General features: G+C 39.7%; 2 protein-coding genes across 2 annotated transcripts in view; one reads left to right on the forward strand and one right to left on the reverse strand.

Annotated features, from left to right (window-relative positions):
* The window catches only part of CLCA2 (chloride channel accessory 2), a 39,204-nt gene extending 24,808 nt beyond the window's left edge, over window positions 1–14,396 (reverse strand). The window contains exons 1-6 of the mRNA XM_035018125.1: window positions 13,895–14,396; window positions 12,635–12,772; window positions 9,870–10,020; window positions 7,136–7,244; window positions 5,524–5,683; window positions 3,298–3,525 (exon numbers count right to left, since the gene is read on the reverse strand). Coding sequence (XP_034874016.1) covers window positions 3,298–3,525; window positions 5,524–5,683; window positions 7,136–7,244; window positions 9,870–10,020; window positions 12,635–12,772; window positions 13,895–14,080 — 972 coding nt within the window. The 5' untranslated portion in view covers window positions 14,081–14,396. The remainder of the gene's footprint in view (window positions 1–3,297; window positions 3,526–5,523; window positions 5,684–7,135; window positions 7,245–9,869; window positions 10,021–12,634; window positions 12,773–13,894) is intronic.
* The window catches only part of ODF2L (outer dense fiber of sperm tails 2 like), a 282,358-nt gene that overhangs the window by 211,666 nt on the left and 52,140 nt on the right, over window positions 1–18,552 (forward strand). The gene's annotated exons all lie outside the window — the stretch shown is intronic.

The following is an 18,552-nucleotide window of genomic DNA, read 5'->3' on the forward strand; positions in this document are numbered from 1 at the left end:
ATCTGTAAAGTGCGGATAATAATATTTTTCTTAATTATTCAAATAGAATTGCTATGAGGATCAACTGAGATACATATGTGACAGTACTCTTATACTTTGAAGTGTTAACCAGTTCTAACATAATATTACTGACCAGGTTTGGGCAGGTGATGTTACTGATGTTTTGAAGGCTATGGGAGCAGCAAGCTGAGCTTCAGTGACCACCTGCTCAGGGATGACTGTAGTCTCTATCTCCAACCTAGACATCTCCCTTAATATCTGGACCTACATTCCACATTGCTTAGGAAACATCACCAATTTAATGTCCCATGGGTATCTCAGACTTGACGCACTTTGAATTCATTGCCTCTCTTCCCAAATACTGTTTCTCTTACAATATTGGGAAGTAAGTTGGTAGGGTAGATGAAGCAAGGACTTTGAATCTGGCCTTCAGCTTTTGCTAATTATGTGACCATAGAGAAATTACTCATCTTTTTAGCTTCAGTTTTCTCATCTGCAAAACGGATAAATAGTCAGCACCCAGTAAATAGCAGCTATCGCTAACCATGTCATCAAGTCATCATTCTTTTTTAAGATTAGTGAATTAATTTTTAAAAAAAATTTTAAATTCTTAATCATGATCTCCACTCCCAACTAGTTAAGCCAAAAGCCTGGAGCTGTCTTTCATTACCCCTCTGTTATCAGCCCCCATATCCTTGAACAGGTCCTATCAGCTCAATATCTTAAATTTCTCAAATTCATACCATACCATCTCTCCATCTTATCTGCCATTTCCTTAGACACACCCAATGTTATTTATAGCCACATCAATGGATGTATTTCTCCCCCAAAATTTTTTCTAATTTTTCTTGTCAGCCCCTGCACAAATTCATCCCTTCCCCGGCATTCCTCCCTTCTTCTCCTTCACCTATTCCAACCTAGCAAGTACCTCCTCATCCTTCAAGATTCAACTCCCAAGTTCATCCTCTCAATGAAGTCTTCCTCAGTCACTTTCTTCTATGGCACTAGATGCTGTCTCATCAGTGTTCCCACAGCAACTCACACCTCTGTGGAGCCTTGCCACATTGTATTATATTTATTCACATGTGCATGTTGTGTGTCCATCATTAGATTGTGAGCATTTTTTAAAGATTTATTTATTTGAGACAGAAAGAGTGTTGTGGGGAGAGGAGCAGAGGGAAAGAATCTCAAGCAGACTCCCTGATGAGCATGGAGCCTGTTGCGGGGCTCCATCTGATGACCCTGAGATCATGACCTGAGCCGAAATCAAGAGTCAGACGCTTAACTGACTGAGCCACCCAGGTGCCCCAGATTGTGAGCATTTTGAAGCAGAGACTGTTCTGTCATCTCTGCATCCCCCAAGCCAGCATAGTGCAGGCACCTAATGAATGAATGGCCATGATGGTTCAAGGACAATACTGGCAGGAAAAGGGACGGAAGTTTGTTTTGCTGTGAGTGTTACTTAAAGCTTATTTCTATTCTACTTCCTTTAGGTCTTCTCTCAAGTAAAACTATCACTTTCACTCTATCTATTCTTCCTCAATAGAGGCAGCTAGCTAATATAAATTATCCTGAGAACATATTTAGAAGATCATGCCCTAGTCAGCTGCAGGTAGGTAAGATTACAAAATTATCCAGAAGCTGAATGTATTAGTGGTGCTCCTAGTATTTCAGAGACAAGCCAAAAAGGGCAAATTTTCCAGGACTACTGGTCCAGAGAATACAAGAGGACAAACTCTTCCTTAGGACAAGTACTATAATAAAATAATAACTACCACTTTATGAACCCTAAGCTTCATATTCATTTTCTCATTTATTGCCTCTCAACAACTTTATGAAGTAGATGGTGGTATGCTGGTAAATGTATTTTAAAAACTGGATTTCTGGCAAAAGAGAGAAGAGAGAGAGAGACCCTGATTTGTTGCAAAATTGACAATTTCTGTGGGGTAAATACTCCTACCATGGCTGATTTCAAGCTGTCACTTGTGACGTCACTGAAGGCAGAGCTGGGGAAGAGATGTGTAGTAGAAGACCATGCAGACACAACAGACCAGAAATAATCTTAAGAGCATAGATCAGAGATCAGCAGACATTTCCAGAAAAGGGCCAGAAATTTAAGTATTTTAGGCTTGGTGGGCCATACGTTCTCTGTTGCAACTTCTCAACTCTGCTGTTTTAGCACTAAAGTGGCCATAGATAAGATGTAAATACATGAGTGTTGCTGTGTTCCAATACAACTTTATTGATAGACGCTGAAATTTAAATTTCATATAATTTTCACATCATGAAATACTATTTTCTTGATTTTTTTCTAAGCCATTTAAAGAATAAATCCATTTTTAGCTTGTGGGCTATGCAAAAACAGGTGGTGGGCCAAATTTGGCCCATGAACTGTTGTTTACTGACTCTGGTCATAGATAATAGTAAAAAAATAGTAGGAAAATAATTAGGAAGTAATGAGTTTTAAGCATTTATTATGTTTGTTTTAATATATTTTATTTAATTCTAAGTCTACATAGTTTAATTTTTAATAATGGCTATATTTAACTACTGGCTTGCAAATTTCCTAAAAATTTAACAATTGACTCCAATGAACTAGTATAAGCTGGTTCTGTCACAACACTAAAAGTAGGTATTATAATCCCTATTTTATAGTTGAGGAAACAGTTCAGGAAGTAGGTATTATAATGACTATTTTACAGTTGAGAAAACAGTTCAGGAAGGTTATTTTACTCTTGATTAAAGACAGTAAGTGAAGAAGCCAGGATTTAAAGCACATCTGCCTGGAGACACTAAGCCTTTGACCACTATCTGAGAGTTCTGAGGCTTCCAGGAGTGGGTTTCTGGAAGGCTGTGAACTTCCTGGATGACTGAGGTATGGTTTTCTATTCATGGTGATGTGGAAAATACACACACAATGGATATGCACACTCTTTGCAAACTCGCTGTTTCTTACCTCAGCAAGGGATGTGTACCAGTGAGCGAAATATGGCCAGACTAGAGATTTTCTTACACATCAGGCTTTTGGAAAAGGCTCTTGGTTGGGAAAAAATTTGCAATTAGTAGCAAAAAGTCAGGGTTAGGGATTATCTGTGGGTTTCATTTATCTGCCTTATCTCAATTTCTGGCCTACATTCTAAATTTGTTCCTCTTGTCCCCAAGAAAAGACGAAATGCATGATGATTCCAAACCTTTGACCTGTCCACCTCTGCCCTTAACCTCTGAAAATGAAAAGAATTAAAAACTAATAGAAAAAAAAGATAAATGGTTTACAGCCATTTTGTTTCAAAATATTACCTCTGCCATCTTACTGGACACATCCAGGACTAAACACACCACTTTGTCGCCAGCCTGAATAAGGGAGAACACGGGAGGAGGTGGAAACTCAGTCTCATTCATGGGACAGCTATGATTAAAGTCAGCAGAGTCTGCGATTACATCCCATGCACTTCTGAGGCTGCACATTTGGTTCTGTAGGTTTGGAGCTTCTTGGTTGTGGGTACGTGCATTACAGAATTCAACCACCTAGAAAAAGAACAAAGCCTATCAGAATAAAGGCACTCCTCCCATATTAGACATACTTCTTCTCCAGCAACTGAAGGTAAAAGGGCATGGTAAGCTGAAACATGAGATATCAGAAGTGCTGTATCAGTCCTTATTACTTCAAGAATGACAGTGAGTTTACAAATACACCTTCACACCCTTTGCTTGAAACACTGGCACCCTTGTGGTACTTGTGATCAGTCTAAATTACAGTCTGTTTGCACTTGGATAACAGAGCAGACTGTGTATCTTAGTCTTAAGAAAACAAAACAATCTCCCACCTTTTTTAGTATGAAGTATGTTAAATAAACACTCTACAAGATGTGATCTCAGTCAGCCTATTCCTTGGAATTATATTTAATGACCCACCTTCACCTTTATTTATTGATCAGTCAACATAAATCGATCTAGTTCAAATATTGATCTCTGTAAGAATAGGATAAGGAAAAAAAAAAACCTTAAACCTACTTCCTGATCTTTTTCCCCATTTGGAAATAGAGATATAATTCATTTAATAATACTAAACATATGTCACCCTTTTTTAAGGTATGGTTTGCATTGTGAAGTAATAAGTTACCGCCTATTCCCAGTGGCTATATTCCGGTAGAGTAGATACTTCCTGCTAAAAGAGCCATGGGAGCTTAGAGCTAGAAGAAACCTTTCCAGTCCCATCTCTAATTTCATAGAAGGGGAAGCTAAAGCTCCAGAAGGTTGATAATTGCTCAAGGACATGGTTTTCTCAGTAGCATGGGGAGACGAGAATAGAACCCATTTTTGTTGTTGTTTTTTGTTTGTTTTTAACTCTTTTCTCTCTTTCGTGACTATGGTTAGAGGACGGTGAAATTTTTTTGACTGGATATTAATGATTAGGTCTTTCAAAGATTCACACACAATGTGGATGAAATACATGGAATTAAGTTGGCTTCCAATATTAAAGCTATAAATTAAAAACATAATGGATCAGACAAGAAATGTGAAAAATCCCTTTAAAGTTACAGAATGACTTGTAGCCTTGACTAAACCAGACTGAAGAAAAAAAGTTACCTAAAGAAAAGAATGCGTCAATCTAAGGGACATTGGTCAGCCGTGGAAACAGAAAACTTCACAGAGGCACATGCCCATGTGCTCTCAGCACCGTGGAGGGGAGATGACACACAGACATGAGTTTCAGGTCTTTGTGAAAATGGATGGATAGATCAGGTCATGAAGGCTGATGCCAGTAAGCTTCTGTATCACCAGTCTCCCTCCTTTCTGATTCCATTCCCTCCAAGCAGGCTTCTGGTGAGAAGCACACACAATTTTCCTTCAGAGAAAAAACGAACTGGCTAAAGGATGCAAGTATTGGATCCCCCATGACAGAGTACTATTTTTAAATAATAATGTAAAAAATGTTGTTCTAGATCCATACACTAGTCTCTTGCCAATGCAGAATACTGACAAGCTTAAGTTTCCGAACCTGCAGCGCTAAGGGTTAGTTGATTTCTCTTGGTAACACCTGGTTTTTCTTTTTCAATTTATACTATGCAAAACAAGGGAAAGAGAATTAGGAAACACAATTAAAGTAAGAGTGGTTTGCTACTTTTTTTGTGTGGAGATGCTGGGGAATGGTTTGCTACTTCAAATGAGAGAAGTATAATCATGTGTTATATCACTCTTAGTAACTCAAAAACACTTCTCCTCAATACCTCCAGATGAGCAGTTTATTTTGAAGTTTCCAGAGCTTCCTTGTTAAATCACCTTCCCTAGAAAGCAAATAATCACTTTTCTAAAGGAATTTTTTTTTTTTTTGGTGATCATCTTTGGGGCCTCAGTGTTTTTTGTTTTATCTGTGAAATAAAAACTAGATGAACTCTAAGGTCCCCAAGCTGTAAAACATAGTGAATCTTAATTATCTTTTTGTTTAAATACTTGAAACATATCAGTCCATCTTGGGAAGAGATGGCATGTTGTAGGAGTTTGTCATTCCAAGGCCATACTTACAGAAGATAAACTTTGCATGAACATTATTGATGCAGTTGCATTTTGGGTGCTATTGTATATAAACATACATCCTTCTTTGAAAAGTTTACTAATAATACAGTTTTCTTGAGGGCAAGGGCCTTTTTCACATACAAAAATGCCTGTGATGTCAGATGAACACCTAAAAACAGAAAGAGAAATTGGGTCTATTTCAGAAATACTTAGGTTTCTTCTTCATTGGCTCATATAATTATTTATTCTAAGGCTTATAGCTTGCTAGATACACATAAAACATCTTAAAAACTACTCTGTTAAGAAAGTTAATTAATTTAGAAATGCACTATACTTTATTTTAAAGCATTTGATCTGGATGAGGAATTCTCTCTTGCCAAGGGTTTTACCAACTAAACAGGGTCAAAGGAAAAGATACCAGGAAATCAGTATGAACTTTTGGAGTCCCAAGGAGGAGCATTAGTGATAGTATCCTCAGTCACAGCTTCTTTGAGCTCATTGCCATTGGACATCAGAGCAGAAGAGAATGGAGATGTAATGATGATATTTAAACGGATTCTTTCCTAAATAAATAATCTCAAATACTACCAATGGGAGTGAAGAATAATACGACCTTTAGAAGAGAAATATCTTTAAAAAAAAAAAAAAGAACTATCTTCCAATTGATGATCAATTGATAATTGGTCAATATCTACCAAAATTACAGCTGAGGGTACATTTTTGGCTCAGTAATTCCTGGAAACTATTCAATAGATATATAGATCTGCCTGCATACATGAGAAATGACATATGTGTAGCATTATGACCTACAGTATTATTGGCAATAACAAAAAACTGGTATCAACCCACTTGTCCAACAATAGGAAACTGGTTGAAAACGAGTGAGATGGTACATCCACACAGTGGGACACTAAGTAATTATTTTTAAGAAAAAAAGGATGAAGAAAAATATATATACACATTTATTTGGATTTGCCTGAAGAAATACTAAAAAAATAATCAAGAAACTAATAAAAATGGTTACCTAGAGGGAATGAGAGGGAACAGGGTAAAGACAATGGTGGGAACAAGATATCTTAGAGTATAACTTTTTATGTTGTTTTCATATTTAAACCACATATTTACCAACTTTTAAAAAATGAAATAAGATTCAAAAGTTTAAAAATGCTGTGAATTGTGTAAGACTGTTGAATCACAGACCTGTACCTCTGAAACAAATAATACATTATATGTTTAAAAAAAAAGAAGATAGTAGGAAGGGAAAAATGAAGGGGGGGGAATCAGAGGGGGAGATGAACCATGAGAGACGATGGACCCTGAGAAATAAACTGAGGGTCCTAGAGGGGAGGAGGTGGGGGGATGGGTTAGCCTGGTGATGGGTATTAAAGAGGGCACATTCTGCATGGAGCACTGGGTGTTATACGCAACCAATGAATCATGGAACACTACATCAAAAACTAATGATGTAATGTATGGTGATTAACATAACATAATAAAGAAAAAGTTTAAAAATGAAAGGATCTCTTCCTTGTCAATTAGGTTTTAACTGCCATTATCAACTTCGTTTTACAGTAAAAAAAAAAATAAACAATGAATTTTAAACATGAGAAAAAGTACCAACCTTGTTACTTTAATTTGGTTTTGCCCATTTATGTAGAAAGGTTTCTCATCATTGTATTCGTCGAACACACCCCAACGGAGATGGGCCCATTCATGGACAAATACTCTACCTGTGGAAAAGAGAGCTTTGGTTTTGTGTTCCTGAAATCTCAGCAGTGGGCTTTGCTAAAAGGTGAAGATATAGCATCACTTGACTATATATACTCACTACAAAGGGTTGAAGTGTAATTCTCTCCCACTTTTCTCTTCCTCACCTTCCATTCCCATCTCCTGCTTTACCCTCTACCATCACAAAAGAGGCACTCTGAAAATATATTTAGTCCTGTAAATGCAGACCAGTGATTTACTTAGTGCATACCTATTTGAAACTAGTGATGAGCCCCGCATTCTCTCATTTCCCCAGTGAAGCTGCCTAACACATTTCTATTTAGCTTCTTACAGGCCTACCATTTCAGGATTGGGGGAAGGGAAAGCAGCTTATCTAAGTACAGTGAACTGAATGCTTATATCCACCCCCCCCCAAACCAAATTCATATGCCTCATGTGATGGTATTAGGAAGTGATTAGGCCTTTGAGAAGTGATTAGGTCACAAGGGTGGAGCCCTCATGAATGGGATTAGTGTCCTTATAAGGAGACCCCAGAAAGCTCCCTCCTCTTCCCACCATGTAAGGACACAGAGAGGAGATGGTTGTCTATGTACCAGGAAGTGCGTACTAGACACCAAATCTGCCAGTGCCTCAATCTTGGACTTCCCAGCCTCCAGAACTGTGACAAATAAGTTTCTGTGGTGTATAAGGCACTCAGTCTGTGGTATTCTTTTATAGCAGCCCAAACAGACTAAGACATAAAAACAAGCAAATAAAGATTTCCTCTTCTTTAGTCTGTATTTTCCAAGCATACCTACTTTTTTCTTATAAGTAAGCCTCCTCTCTAGAGCAATGATTGAAACCCTGAGGCCAGAGAAGGATAAAGGAGTAAAAAAGATCATAAACCTCCTCTCCAGCTTGGATGGTCCGTTCTCTTTTATTTTATCTCTGATTCTCTGTGTTTATATTTGTTTCCAACTCTTGGCTCATGGAAAACAAATCCTTTATATCTTTATCTCTTCTTTAAATTTTGCATTTCCTTCAGTGTTCTAATCAAAACTACTCCCCAGTAGAAGCTTTCGGGATTAACTCTCCTCTCAAAGTGCGTTTTTCCTTTTTTTCTGATTTCTTTTCAGTTCTGGGAACCAGGAAGTGTTTGCAGAGCAGACTGAGGCTGCAGCATGTTGTGCAAGTTTTGTACCGTGGGACAAAGGAAGGGAGGGGAACTAAGTGGAAGGTATTAAGGAAAAGTTTGTGCCTACTCAGGGAATTTAGAAGTGCTGGTGAAGTCATCATCTATTTGTGCAGAGATTACCAGCACCTGTTAGTTACTGGGGAAAAGATGTTTTTTTTTTTAAAGTGTTTTATAAAGTGTGTTTTATACAGTGTGTTGCCCCAGTTCCCACCAGCCATACTGAAGATAACAGCATCTATTTAGATTTAAATGGGAGTAAAGTGAAAGCATCATTTGAAAGGCACTACTGTTAAAATCAGAAACAAAAAATTAAGCATGGGATAGTTAGCCCTGGACCTGTTGATCTGTTCTCTGGACAGTTTCTCCCTCAGATCTCATCCACTAAATGCCAGTCTCCAAGCCTGTTACCCTGACTTCTCTCCAAAACTCCAGCCATCCACATCCACCCCAGGCTGAGCCTTTCCGCCAGGACAATCCGCTGCTCCCCTCAATCAACTTGCCTAGATCCAAACTTGTGGATTTCCCCCTGAAACTGTCCCTTCTACTTCCGACATAAACCGGGTTTATGTTCCTTAATGCTGCCACACACCCCATCACCCTGGCCTTTCACTCTGTAGCAGGCAGACCTCTAAGTTCTCTTTTTTCCCCTCGGGAATATCTCCCATCACTTAGAATTGTTAGGATTAAATAAGATAACGTTTGAAAAACAGCACAGCACCTGGCACATAGAAAATTCATTGTTCTTAATACTCTTTCCTGTCCTCACCTCACTGCCCCTATTCTTATTCAAGTCTTATTGTCTCCTGCCTGGACTTCTAGTTATTCTCCTGATATTCACATTCCCTCTCACTGACTTGAGGGAGCCAGATTATCATTATTATACAGCCAGATTCATCTTCTGAAACGCTTTTATGTTGGTTTCACTTCTGTGCTCATAAGCCTTCAGTTGGCGACTCGCTAACTTGGGCAGCCGAGTCTCCCCTGCAGCTACCCCCCCATGCATTTCAGCCTTTTCTTCCACTACTTCACTCCTCACAGTCTCTCTGCACCATCAGTGTGCCTACTGCTCTCATCTGTCAAATATGCTCTGGATCCTTCTACGGCCACTGTTTATTCATACTCTTTGCCCTGTTCTCTCTCATCTTTCCATTTACCAACATGATATTAACCTTGGACAGCCTTTCCTTTGTGAGGCCCTGGCTGAGCACCGTTAGTGCAAAATGTTCTCTCGCTGAATTCTTGTAGCACTCACCGTCTGGGCCACCAAACTGGTGTCCAACTGTTTTTTGGCTCAGTTTTTCTCTTACCTTTCATGGGCACGTAACCTATCTCTCCCCATGCATATGGTAAGTCCTGAGCAGGTTTCAGGTTCTTTGAGTTGCTTTTCAGCAGCAAGCACAGAATATTGTAAATAGTACTGCCTGATGTCTGTTTCTGGATTGGTCACACTTACCTCGTGGTCCATAGCCAGCTGTTAAGTCATCATTTACGAGAAAGTTAGATGTGAAATGAATGTATTTTCCCTCTTTTCCACACCCTCTGTATTGTAGTGTGTATGGGTCATCTCCATGGACCCCATACCAGTCAGTCACTATGACATTTGCCTAAATGAGAAGGAATGCTTTATAATACTCTGTATCCCAACTGTGATGTTGGTGACATAAACATATACATTTGTTAAAACACTTTGAACAGTACTCTTTACAATCTGTGCATTTTACTGTATGAGTTGTATTCCAATTTAATAACAGATTTTTTTAAAGTTATGTCTTGTAAATGGAGTTTAAAATGCATGCACACCTAAATATCAATAAAATTATTTGTCATATCAAAAATATCTGTATTTTAAAAGCTTAGCAACTTTCCGTGGAGTTTGATTATTTCCATGTGACCTTCCCATTTTCCAGATTAAAATTTTCTCAAAAGCCCACACTGTAAAATTCTGACATTATAAAACCCTATAAAATATAATAAAAATATTTGAGTAAATGTTAAGGGCAGTGAATGTCATTCAGACTGTTCTGTAAAGTGAACAGCTTTTTGTAGGTTACTTCATCAGTACAGGACAATAAGATGTGTTTGTTTTAAGCCTTTTCCTTTCATTCCTGTTATCAATTAGATCAGCAAAACAATCATTAGAATGAAGTTATATTTCATCTTGTACCCTGACCATTTCAATTATTATTGCTAAAACACAGTAGTTTAAGTCCAAAACCAAAGAAAATATCTATTCAAATAACCATATAGGAAATACAATTTTATATACAACATTGTTTCTTTTATTTTTAGGAAGAAACATAACATGTTGTCTCAAGACTTGCCATTAGAAGTATGTTGTTAACTTTTTTTTTAAACAAAGCTTATTTTAGAACTATAGATCTAATATGATCCTATAAATATACATCAATGATCACTATATGTACCATATGTGTACTGTTTTATGTGTGTGTGCGTGCACACCCCCAAGTAGAGGAAGGTAATATTTTCAATTTTATTTTCCAGTATTTCTACAGTGTTTAATTTGTTTTTGCAATGAGCATGAATTATTTTTATAATAATTAACATTAATTTTTAGAAAGATAAGAATTTAAGCCAGGGGTTTTGCAAAGCAGCACCTACAAAAGGGCTACAGATGTCATGCCCTTGGATAGTTTCACATGGACAAAACCTCATTCCTGTGTCTGGAAATTTGTCCTGAAGCTAAAAGGAAGGAGTGCTCTGCTGGGGATGGAATACTCAGTGGCTGTTTGAGGTTCCATTCTATTATAGACCCTAGTAATACAGCTCTTACCTACTTTTTCTAACTCTCCGTCCCCTCCCCTGCTTCCTACCTGCATTTGACTGTGGGTTCACAGGGACAGGAACCACCTTGCTTGTCCATGCCTAGCATGGCCCCTGTAGATAATGATCATTCACTGTTTGCTTAATTGACATTTGAGGCTAAAGGAATCGGTATCCAACAGGTATATAAGCAGCACTCAATGATTATTCTTTCCTTTAATCTTTCAGTTCAGTAATATTCTCATTTTTATTTTAATTATTTATTTCTCACCCCTCCATTAGGATCAGGAGTATGACCTGGTTTTGATGCTAGTTGTCTCCAATACTTCTTTGTTTCATGGAAGGTCAAATTGATTAATATCATCTACATAGATAGCTAGAAACGGCGTAGCTCAGTGCAAAGAGCAGGGGTTTGGGAAGCAATTAGACATGGATCGAAATTGTTGCTCTGTAATTTACTAACTGTTTGACTTGGGACAAAATCCTTACTTTATTTGAGCTTCTGTTTCCTAACTTATGGTAATAATTTGTGATAGCAACTAATTTTAAGGTGTGTGAGAACTAAACAATATATGTAGAATGCCTGGTGCTTAGTGGAATCTTAAAAAACCACTGACTCTCTAGGGGTGCCAACGTGGCTCAGCCCATTAAACATCTGACTCGATTTTGGCTCAGGTCATAATCTCAGGGTCTGAGATTGAATCCCTATGTGGAGACCCCAGTCTGCTCCTGCCCCTTTTGCTAGCTGCCCAGATTCTTGTTCACAGTAACCTCAGTCATTTGACAAATGTATTTAACATTTGTTTATAGCATGCAGACATAATCAGGGATGCTTAACTATGATCTGCAGCTTATAAGAGTTCTTTGAAGGTTAAGTTCTTTTTGGTTGGGAAAGAAAAAGAAGCCACTCCTCCCCTCTCCCCCCCTTCTGCCTTCCTTCTTATCACCATACTCCTCAGAAACAGTGTCCTGGACTTGGGCTCATACGAAATTCTGCTAATTTACACTCTGGCGGGAGAAGGCAGTCATATTTTATAGCTTATGTTTCTGTCTGGACATGCATGTCTCCTGCCCCTGACAGGATGGGAAAAGAAGGTAGTCATAATTGGAATTGTTCCCTGCGCAGCTCATACTTAGTAGGATAAAACCAGCTTTCGGTCCTTAAGCAAACATTTCAGAAAGGACCCTATAAGTTACAAAGAAAAGAGGCCTTCTGAGAGGCTCGTTGGGCAATGGCATTTTGTTTATTTTTTGTTCTATAATTTGTACTCATTTATTATATTTCCATGTATCTTGTGAATAACTTCCCAATATTAGTTGTGTGTTAACATCAATGACTTGTTTTTGCTTAAGTTCTCACTTTTAAAGTTCGAACAGAGTGTATCTTGGTTGTTTTTTCCGGAGTTAAGCTCATTTAAGAAAATCCTGAATTCTTACCTTTTCATATAATTCTTGTTTTACTTTGCTGTAATTATTAGCTTTCCATGTGGCAGGTATTAAAATCTTTATATTTCTGAAAAACACTCTTCTCTTGGTAGCATTGAATAGGTAAAAAGAAGCTTCAGTTATCATTTCCTATAACCAAATAAAAGAAAAGCTTATCTTGGCACTAGTAAATTTTTTATGTTTTGGTTTTCTGATTATACTTGAGTAAGTAACAGTAAAGAGTAGTGAAAATATTTTAAAGAAGCCCATTTCTTTTAGAGATGGCCTTAGACTTTGGGAAAACTTGGGAGCAAAATAAACCTCAAATGGTTTATTTTGGTAATAATATTACCAAATATATAATATTTGGTAGGGATTTTAGGACACCAGCAGTGAGTCTGGGCTTGCCTATGTAATTTTTCCCAGTTTTGTGAAAAACTTTTAAGCTTTTACCAAACAAATCACTTTCATGTCACTCCTGTGGGCATGTTCAAGACCACACCTTATGATGATCCTGATTTCTCTAAAGCAATACCCACAGGAGGCTCTTAAGTAATGGAGCTATGATCCTCCTTCACCACATTAAGGTGAAAATAGTCAATTACTTTACAGAACATTCAGATGAAAAGAATTTTGCTCTTCAGCACTCCATCCAGACTCTCTTTCTGTCTGAGAATTCTCGGCCTCAGGATGGAATCCAACAGCTTGATTTTAATAAGCACAATCGTGCTTATTCATCAGTCAAACATCTGGTCTTTGTTACCACAATGGGTTATTTTTTTAAGTTGCTACCCCCCAAACAGTCATATTAGGAAAACAAAAAAAGCTAAAAGTAATAGTAACCAACAAGAACAAATCAGGAAGGGCTAGCTCAACACTCTGAGCCAAGACTGTGCATAATTAAGTGAACATACTGGCTTGGCCATAATTATAATTTTTGGTGCTTAAAAAAAAATGCTGGGGTGCCTGGGTGGCTCAGTTGGTTAAGCGACTGCCTTCGGCTCAGGTCATGATCCTGGAGTCCCGGGATCGAGTCCCGCATCGGGCTCCCTGCTCGGCGGGGAGTCTGCTTCTCCCTCTCCCACTCCCCATTTGTGTTCCCTCTCTCGCTGTGTCTTTCTCTGTCAAATAAATAAATAAAATCTTTAAAAAAAAAAAATGCTGATCTCTTTACTATTCAAATACAGACTGAGCAAAATTGTTAGCTTTTTAAAGAAGGCTACAACCCTGCTCTAATGGGATAATGGTATCTATATCACATTTGTCACTTACCTTAATATTTGCGATGAGGTTCTGATCTTCGGATACCTGAGGGTTGATTGCAACGAGTAACCCATCGTACCCATTGTCTTGAAGCTGCACTCCGGCTCCCAGGAATAGGAATTCTGGAATTAGGGCCACCAGGAGGGTCACAAACTTCAGGCTGCCAAGGGGACCCACATTGTCCCTATGGGTCATGTTGTAGAGAAGCCTCCAGTTCACTCACACTGGCCCTACTGGGTACATTGCACCAGGTTGTCAGTGGGAGAGCTGATACTTTCTTCCTGAACTTGGAAGGTCTTAGACATTGTGGTGAAGGAGGTGCCTTTTTTTTTTTTGCAAAACTTGGGTGGATCTCCCGGAGAGCTGCCTCTACATGTCCTTTTCCTCTAGGCAACACCAACTTGCCTGTTTTGTGGCTGAGCTTCCTTTTGAATCATGGTTGGGCAAGAAATTACTCCTTAGTCAGTACATCTTCTCAGAAGGGAGAGGGAAATAAGACAAAAGGAGCTTGAAAGAAGGAGGCCAGGCTGGATGGGCTAAAAATCGGAGAATCTGGATTGTTTAATCCCCTTTCAGCAGAAACACAGAAATCTGTCATGACTCTTCTCTCTCATCCTTGACGACCTCCTCCATCAGGCAGCACAGCAACTTTTCTACTGCACTCAAGTCATTTTTTATTTGCTGTAAGATTCCCTTGTCTGCTTCTTTGGAATATTTGGAAATCCATCCTGCAGCCCTGTCCCTGGGGCCCTTGGGTCAGGTCGTCTGGGCAAGCTCTCAGCTGATGGTGGAGGGGAAGGTATCAGATGTCCCCCGAGAAGGGCCAAGTGACAGGAACTTAGATGCCTGGGCAGACCATGGAGGCCTTTCCCTCTGCCCTTGCTGCCTCTCCTCCCTGGACCAGGAGAAAGAATAAATTTCTCTTTCAGCAACTCTCTCCTGAGGGCAAGGCTGTGCCTCAGTCCACCTTCCATTTTTCAAGGACCAATCACAGGGTCTGGTACATAGTAGACATCACAAATATTTTTTTAAAAATTTTTTATTGTTGTTAATCACCATACATCATTAGTTTTAGATGTAGTGTTCCATGATTTATTGTTTGCGTATAACACCCAGTGCTCCATGCAGTACATGCCCTCTTTAATACCCATCACCAGGCTAACCCATCCTCCCACCCCCCTCCCCTCTAGAACCTTCAGTTTGTTTTTCAGAGTCCATCATCTCTCATGGTTCGTCTCCCCCTCCGATTTCCCCCCCTTCATTCTTCCCCTCCTGCTATCTTCTTTTTTTTTTTCTTAACATATATTGCATTATTTGTTTCAGAAGTACAGATCTGAGATTCAATAGTCTTGCACAATTCACCGTGCTTACCAGAGCACATGCCCTCCCCAGTGTCTATCACCCAGTCACCCCATCCCTCCCACCCTACCCCCCACTCCAGCAACCCTCAGTTTGTTTCCTGAGATTAGAAATTCCTCATATCAGTGAGGTCATATGATACATGTCTTTCTCTGTTTGACTTATTTCACTCAGCATAACACCCTCCAGTTCCATCCACGTCGTTGCAAATGGCAAGATCTCATTCCTTGTGATGGCTGCATAATATTCTGTTGTGTATATATACCATATCTTCTTTATCCATTCATCTGTCGATGGACGTCTTGGCAGCATCACAAATATTTGATGAGTGTTGAATAGTACCTGATAACTACCTAATGCTTTAGAATTTACAAATAACCCCATTTAAATGTCAATTCTCTGATGCAGGCATAACTCTTACTTCTATTTTTCAATGAAGACACCGAGTCTCAGAAAGATTGAAAATTAGCCAACAGGGAAGGAACTAACTCTTATTATGTGATGGGTTTTATCATGCTTATTTTATGCGTGACAAAACTAAGGCTCAGAAAATCTAAGTAACTTGTTCAAGGTTGTGCGAGCCTTGTCATAGTGCTAGAATGAGACCCACTGGCTCCCTCCACTGTTTTTCACCATATCATATTGTCTCGCATTCTCAGGGAACTGGAAATAAAGTGAGCTTTATTATAAATGTAGAGCTGCAACGTTGAGGGACAGTGATGGTAATTTTTCTCTTGCTGTCCCTCTGCTTGGAACCTCTTCTCTGACTGCTTTTCACTTGCTTTTCCTTCAAATTCCAGTTCTGGCCTGGCAGCCTGAGCTGAGCTTCCTAACTAGGTCAAATCCCCTCTTTCATGTTTCATAGCATCAGATGCCTGTCCTTTGCAGTGTGATCATGGTTGTGGTGTCACATTCATTTTGTGTGATTGGTTTTCTGCTTCCTGTGAAGGGTATATGAGAGGAGGGACCCTACCCTGTCTGTTTTTATCACTGCCTCCTTAGCACCCAGCTCAGGAGACTCTCAATAAATTTTTGTTGAATGAATGAATGAGTGAATGAATGGAGTGAGGGGAAGGAAATAAAAGCTAGATTACAGAAGAGCCCTGGATTATAGTGTGAAAATGCTCCCCCCAACTTTATTTTTTTTTTAAGATTTTATTTATTATTTGAGAGAGAGAGAGTGAGCGAGAGAGAGCACAAGCAGGGGAAGCAGCAGAGGCAGAGGGAGAAGCAGGCTCCCCACTGAGCAAGGAGCCCAGACACGGGGCTCCATCCCAGGACCCCGGGATCACGACCTGAGCAGAAAGCAGACGCTTAACTGACTGAGCCACCCAGGCACCTTGCTTCCCCCAACTTTAAAAGTATCTCTTCTAGAAGGTATCTCTTCTGTTCTGAAGCAGTTTTCTTCTTGCTCCATCTTGTCAGAAGGCCCTGGGGTGTAGGTGCTCCCCCTGGGTGTGAGGAGAATGGAATGTCTCTGGTAACAACGCGGCTGCCACAGGTGGCCACTCGACAGCTCAGAGGTCAGCTTAGCTGTCTTGTCTCTCTGGGCTGATTCCCAGCCGTGGAGGTCTCTCCGCCTCGCTCTCACTGGGCGACAGAGTGGAAGCCCAGAGGTGTGGTGATGCTGAAGGCTCTGCCTATAACTGTGATTCACTAAGCAGAACAATGAACTTCATTTTCAACTTTTCTTAGCAGTTTATTTTCTTATGCCAGTCCCTTGTGCTGTTCAGAAAGACATTATTGACATCGGTAAAACCATATGCTCAAAAATGAAACCCGTAAGCCGTACTGAGAGTAGCTTTCCACCAACAATCAGAGAAGAGTTTCTTCTTGCCACCATGCACACTTGTGTGAGTTGTTCTCTGGCGGAGGGGCTGTTGAAGGCTGGCATCCAGCCCTCTCTCCACTTGCTCTTAACAATAGTTACAGGGCTCCCGTAGCATGTGGAGTGGAATGTTAGCTAGGGGCTGTGTGCAGCTTTAGAAAGAGCAGCTACATATGAACGATCTTGTCCAGTTTCACCTGCACAAGTGCACTCAGGTTTTGCTCCTCCTGGGCTGAGGGTCCAGATATGTCCATTCTTGTCTACCTGTTTTTTGTGTCCTTGGTTTTAGAATCCAATCCCCCAGGCTGGCCACTCGACTGGCATCCACTTTCATCATCTGTCCTGACAGGATTCTGGTCACTGACCCATTCTCTGACCATGTCTGGGGTGTCACAATCACTTCGAGAGCCTTCTCCCACTTCTGTTTTGCTCTCAGCAACCAGGCCTGGGGCCAGGCCAGCTAACGATCTCTTCTTTCTGTCTTCTGCTCTGACCCGGCTGACCCTACAGGAGACAAAAGTAAAAAGCTCTTAAAAACTGACTTGGCTAAGTGACTTAAAAGTCATTCCTGAGGGGAGTGTCCACTTCTGATAAAGTGTGACTTTGTCAACAACAACAAAAAACCCCCACAATTTATCCTTTCATTCAAAAAATATTCACTGCTCATGTCTATGGATTTTATGATATCTGAAAAATGAAATACACCCAAAGAGAAGAAAAATGGGAATACAATGTTCAGGCATTTATTTAAAGTTATAGAAATTCTAGGAATCTGCTCTGCTTTTATCTGCTTTCAAGAAATAAGAGTTATTCCATTTCAGTAACTGAAGAATCTAAAGCACATCTTTGTTCATTGTCTGAGTTTGCAGTTCTTCCTGGCCCCAGAAGGCCTCTCTGTTTTCATGGAGTCTGCAGGCAGAGACCCACAAAGTATCAGAGGAGTGAGGAGATCTGACATCATGAAGAGTCCAAGGAAGTTTTGAATTATTTCTTCTCAGGCTTTTGTTCGACTCCTTAGCAATCCCATTTAAAACAGGAAAGTTCACGATGTGGCAGGACTACAGAACTATGGGACCACTTTAGTTTTGCAACATTTATGAAATAAATCAAAATGGAAGTGAGACAAATTGTAAAGAGTAAAAATTTGAATGAAACACAGTTTTCCAAGGACTCGGATGGCACATTTCATGCCTCCCTCATCCCATTTTCTTCAAACTTATATTCATTTTCAAAGCAAATGAGTGAAATGGATGGTCCAGATAGAGTCCAGGAAGTTATTGGTGTTTTGTTGAGTCACCACCATATCAGAGCTTGAAGCTCTTATACTTCTAGTTGTTTTAATTCTCCCTATGCAGTCTTTCACCCCCAGACTTTTGCTATTAAGCCTCCTCCTCATCCTCACTGTGCCAAGAACTTTGCAGATGACTTCGTGCATGGGGGAAAAAAAAAACCCTCTAAAATTTGCCAAAATGAATGGAAA

Source organism: Mirounga leonina, unplaced genomic scaffold (assembly GCF_011800145.1).
Source record: "Mirounga leonina isolate KUSES-001 unplaced genomic scaffold, KU_Mleo_1.0 Mir_173, whole genome shotgun sequence".
Classification (NCBI taxonomy): Eukaryota; Metazoa; Chordata; class Mammalia; order Carnivora; family Phocidae; genus Mirounga; species Mirounga leonina.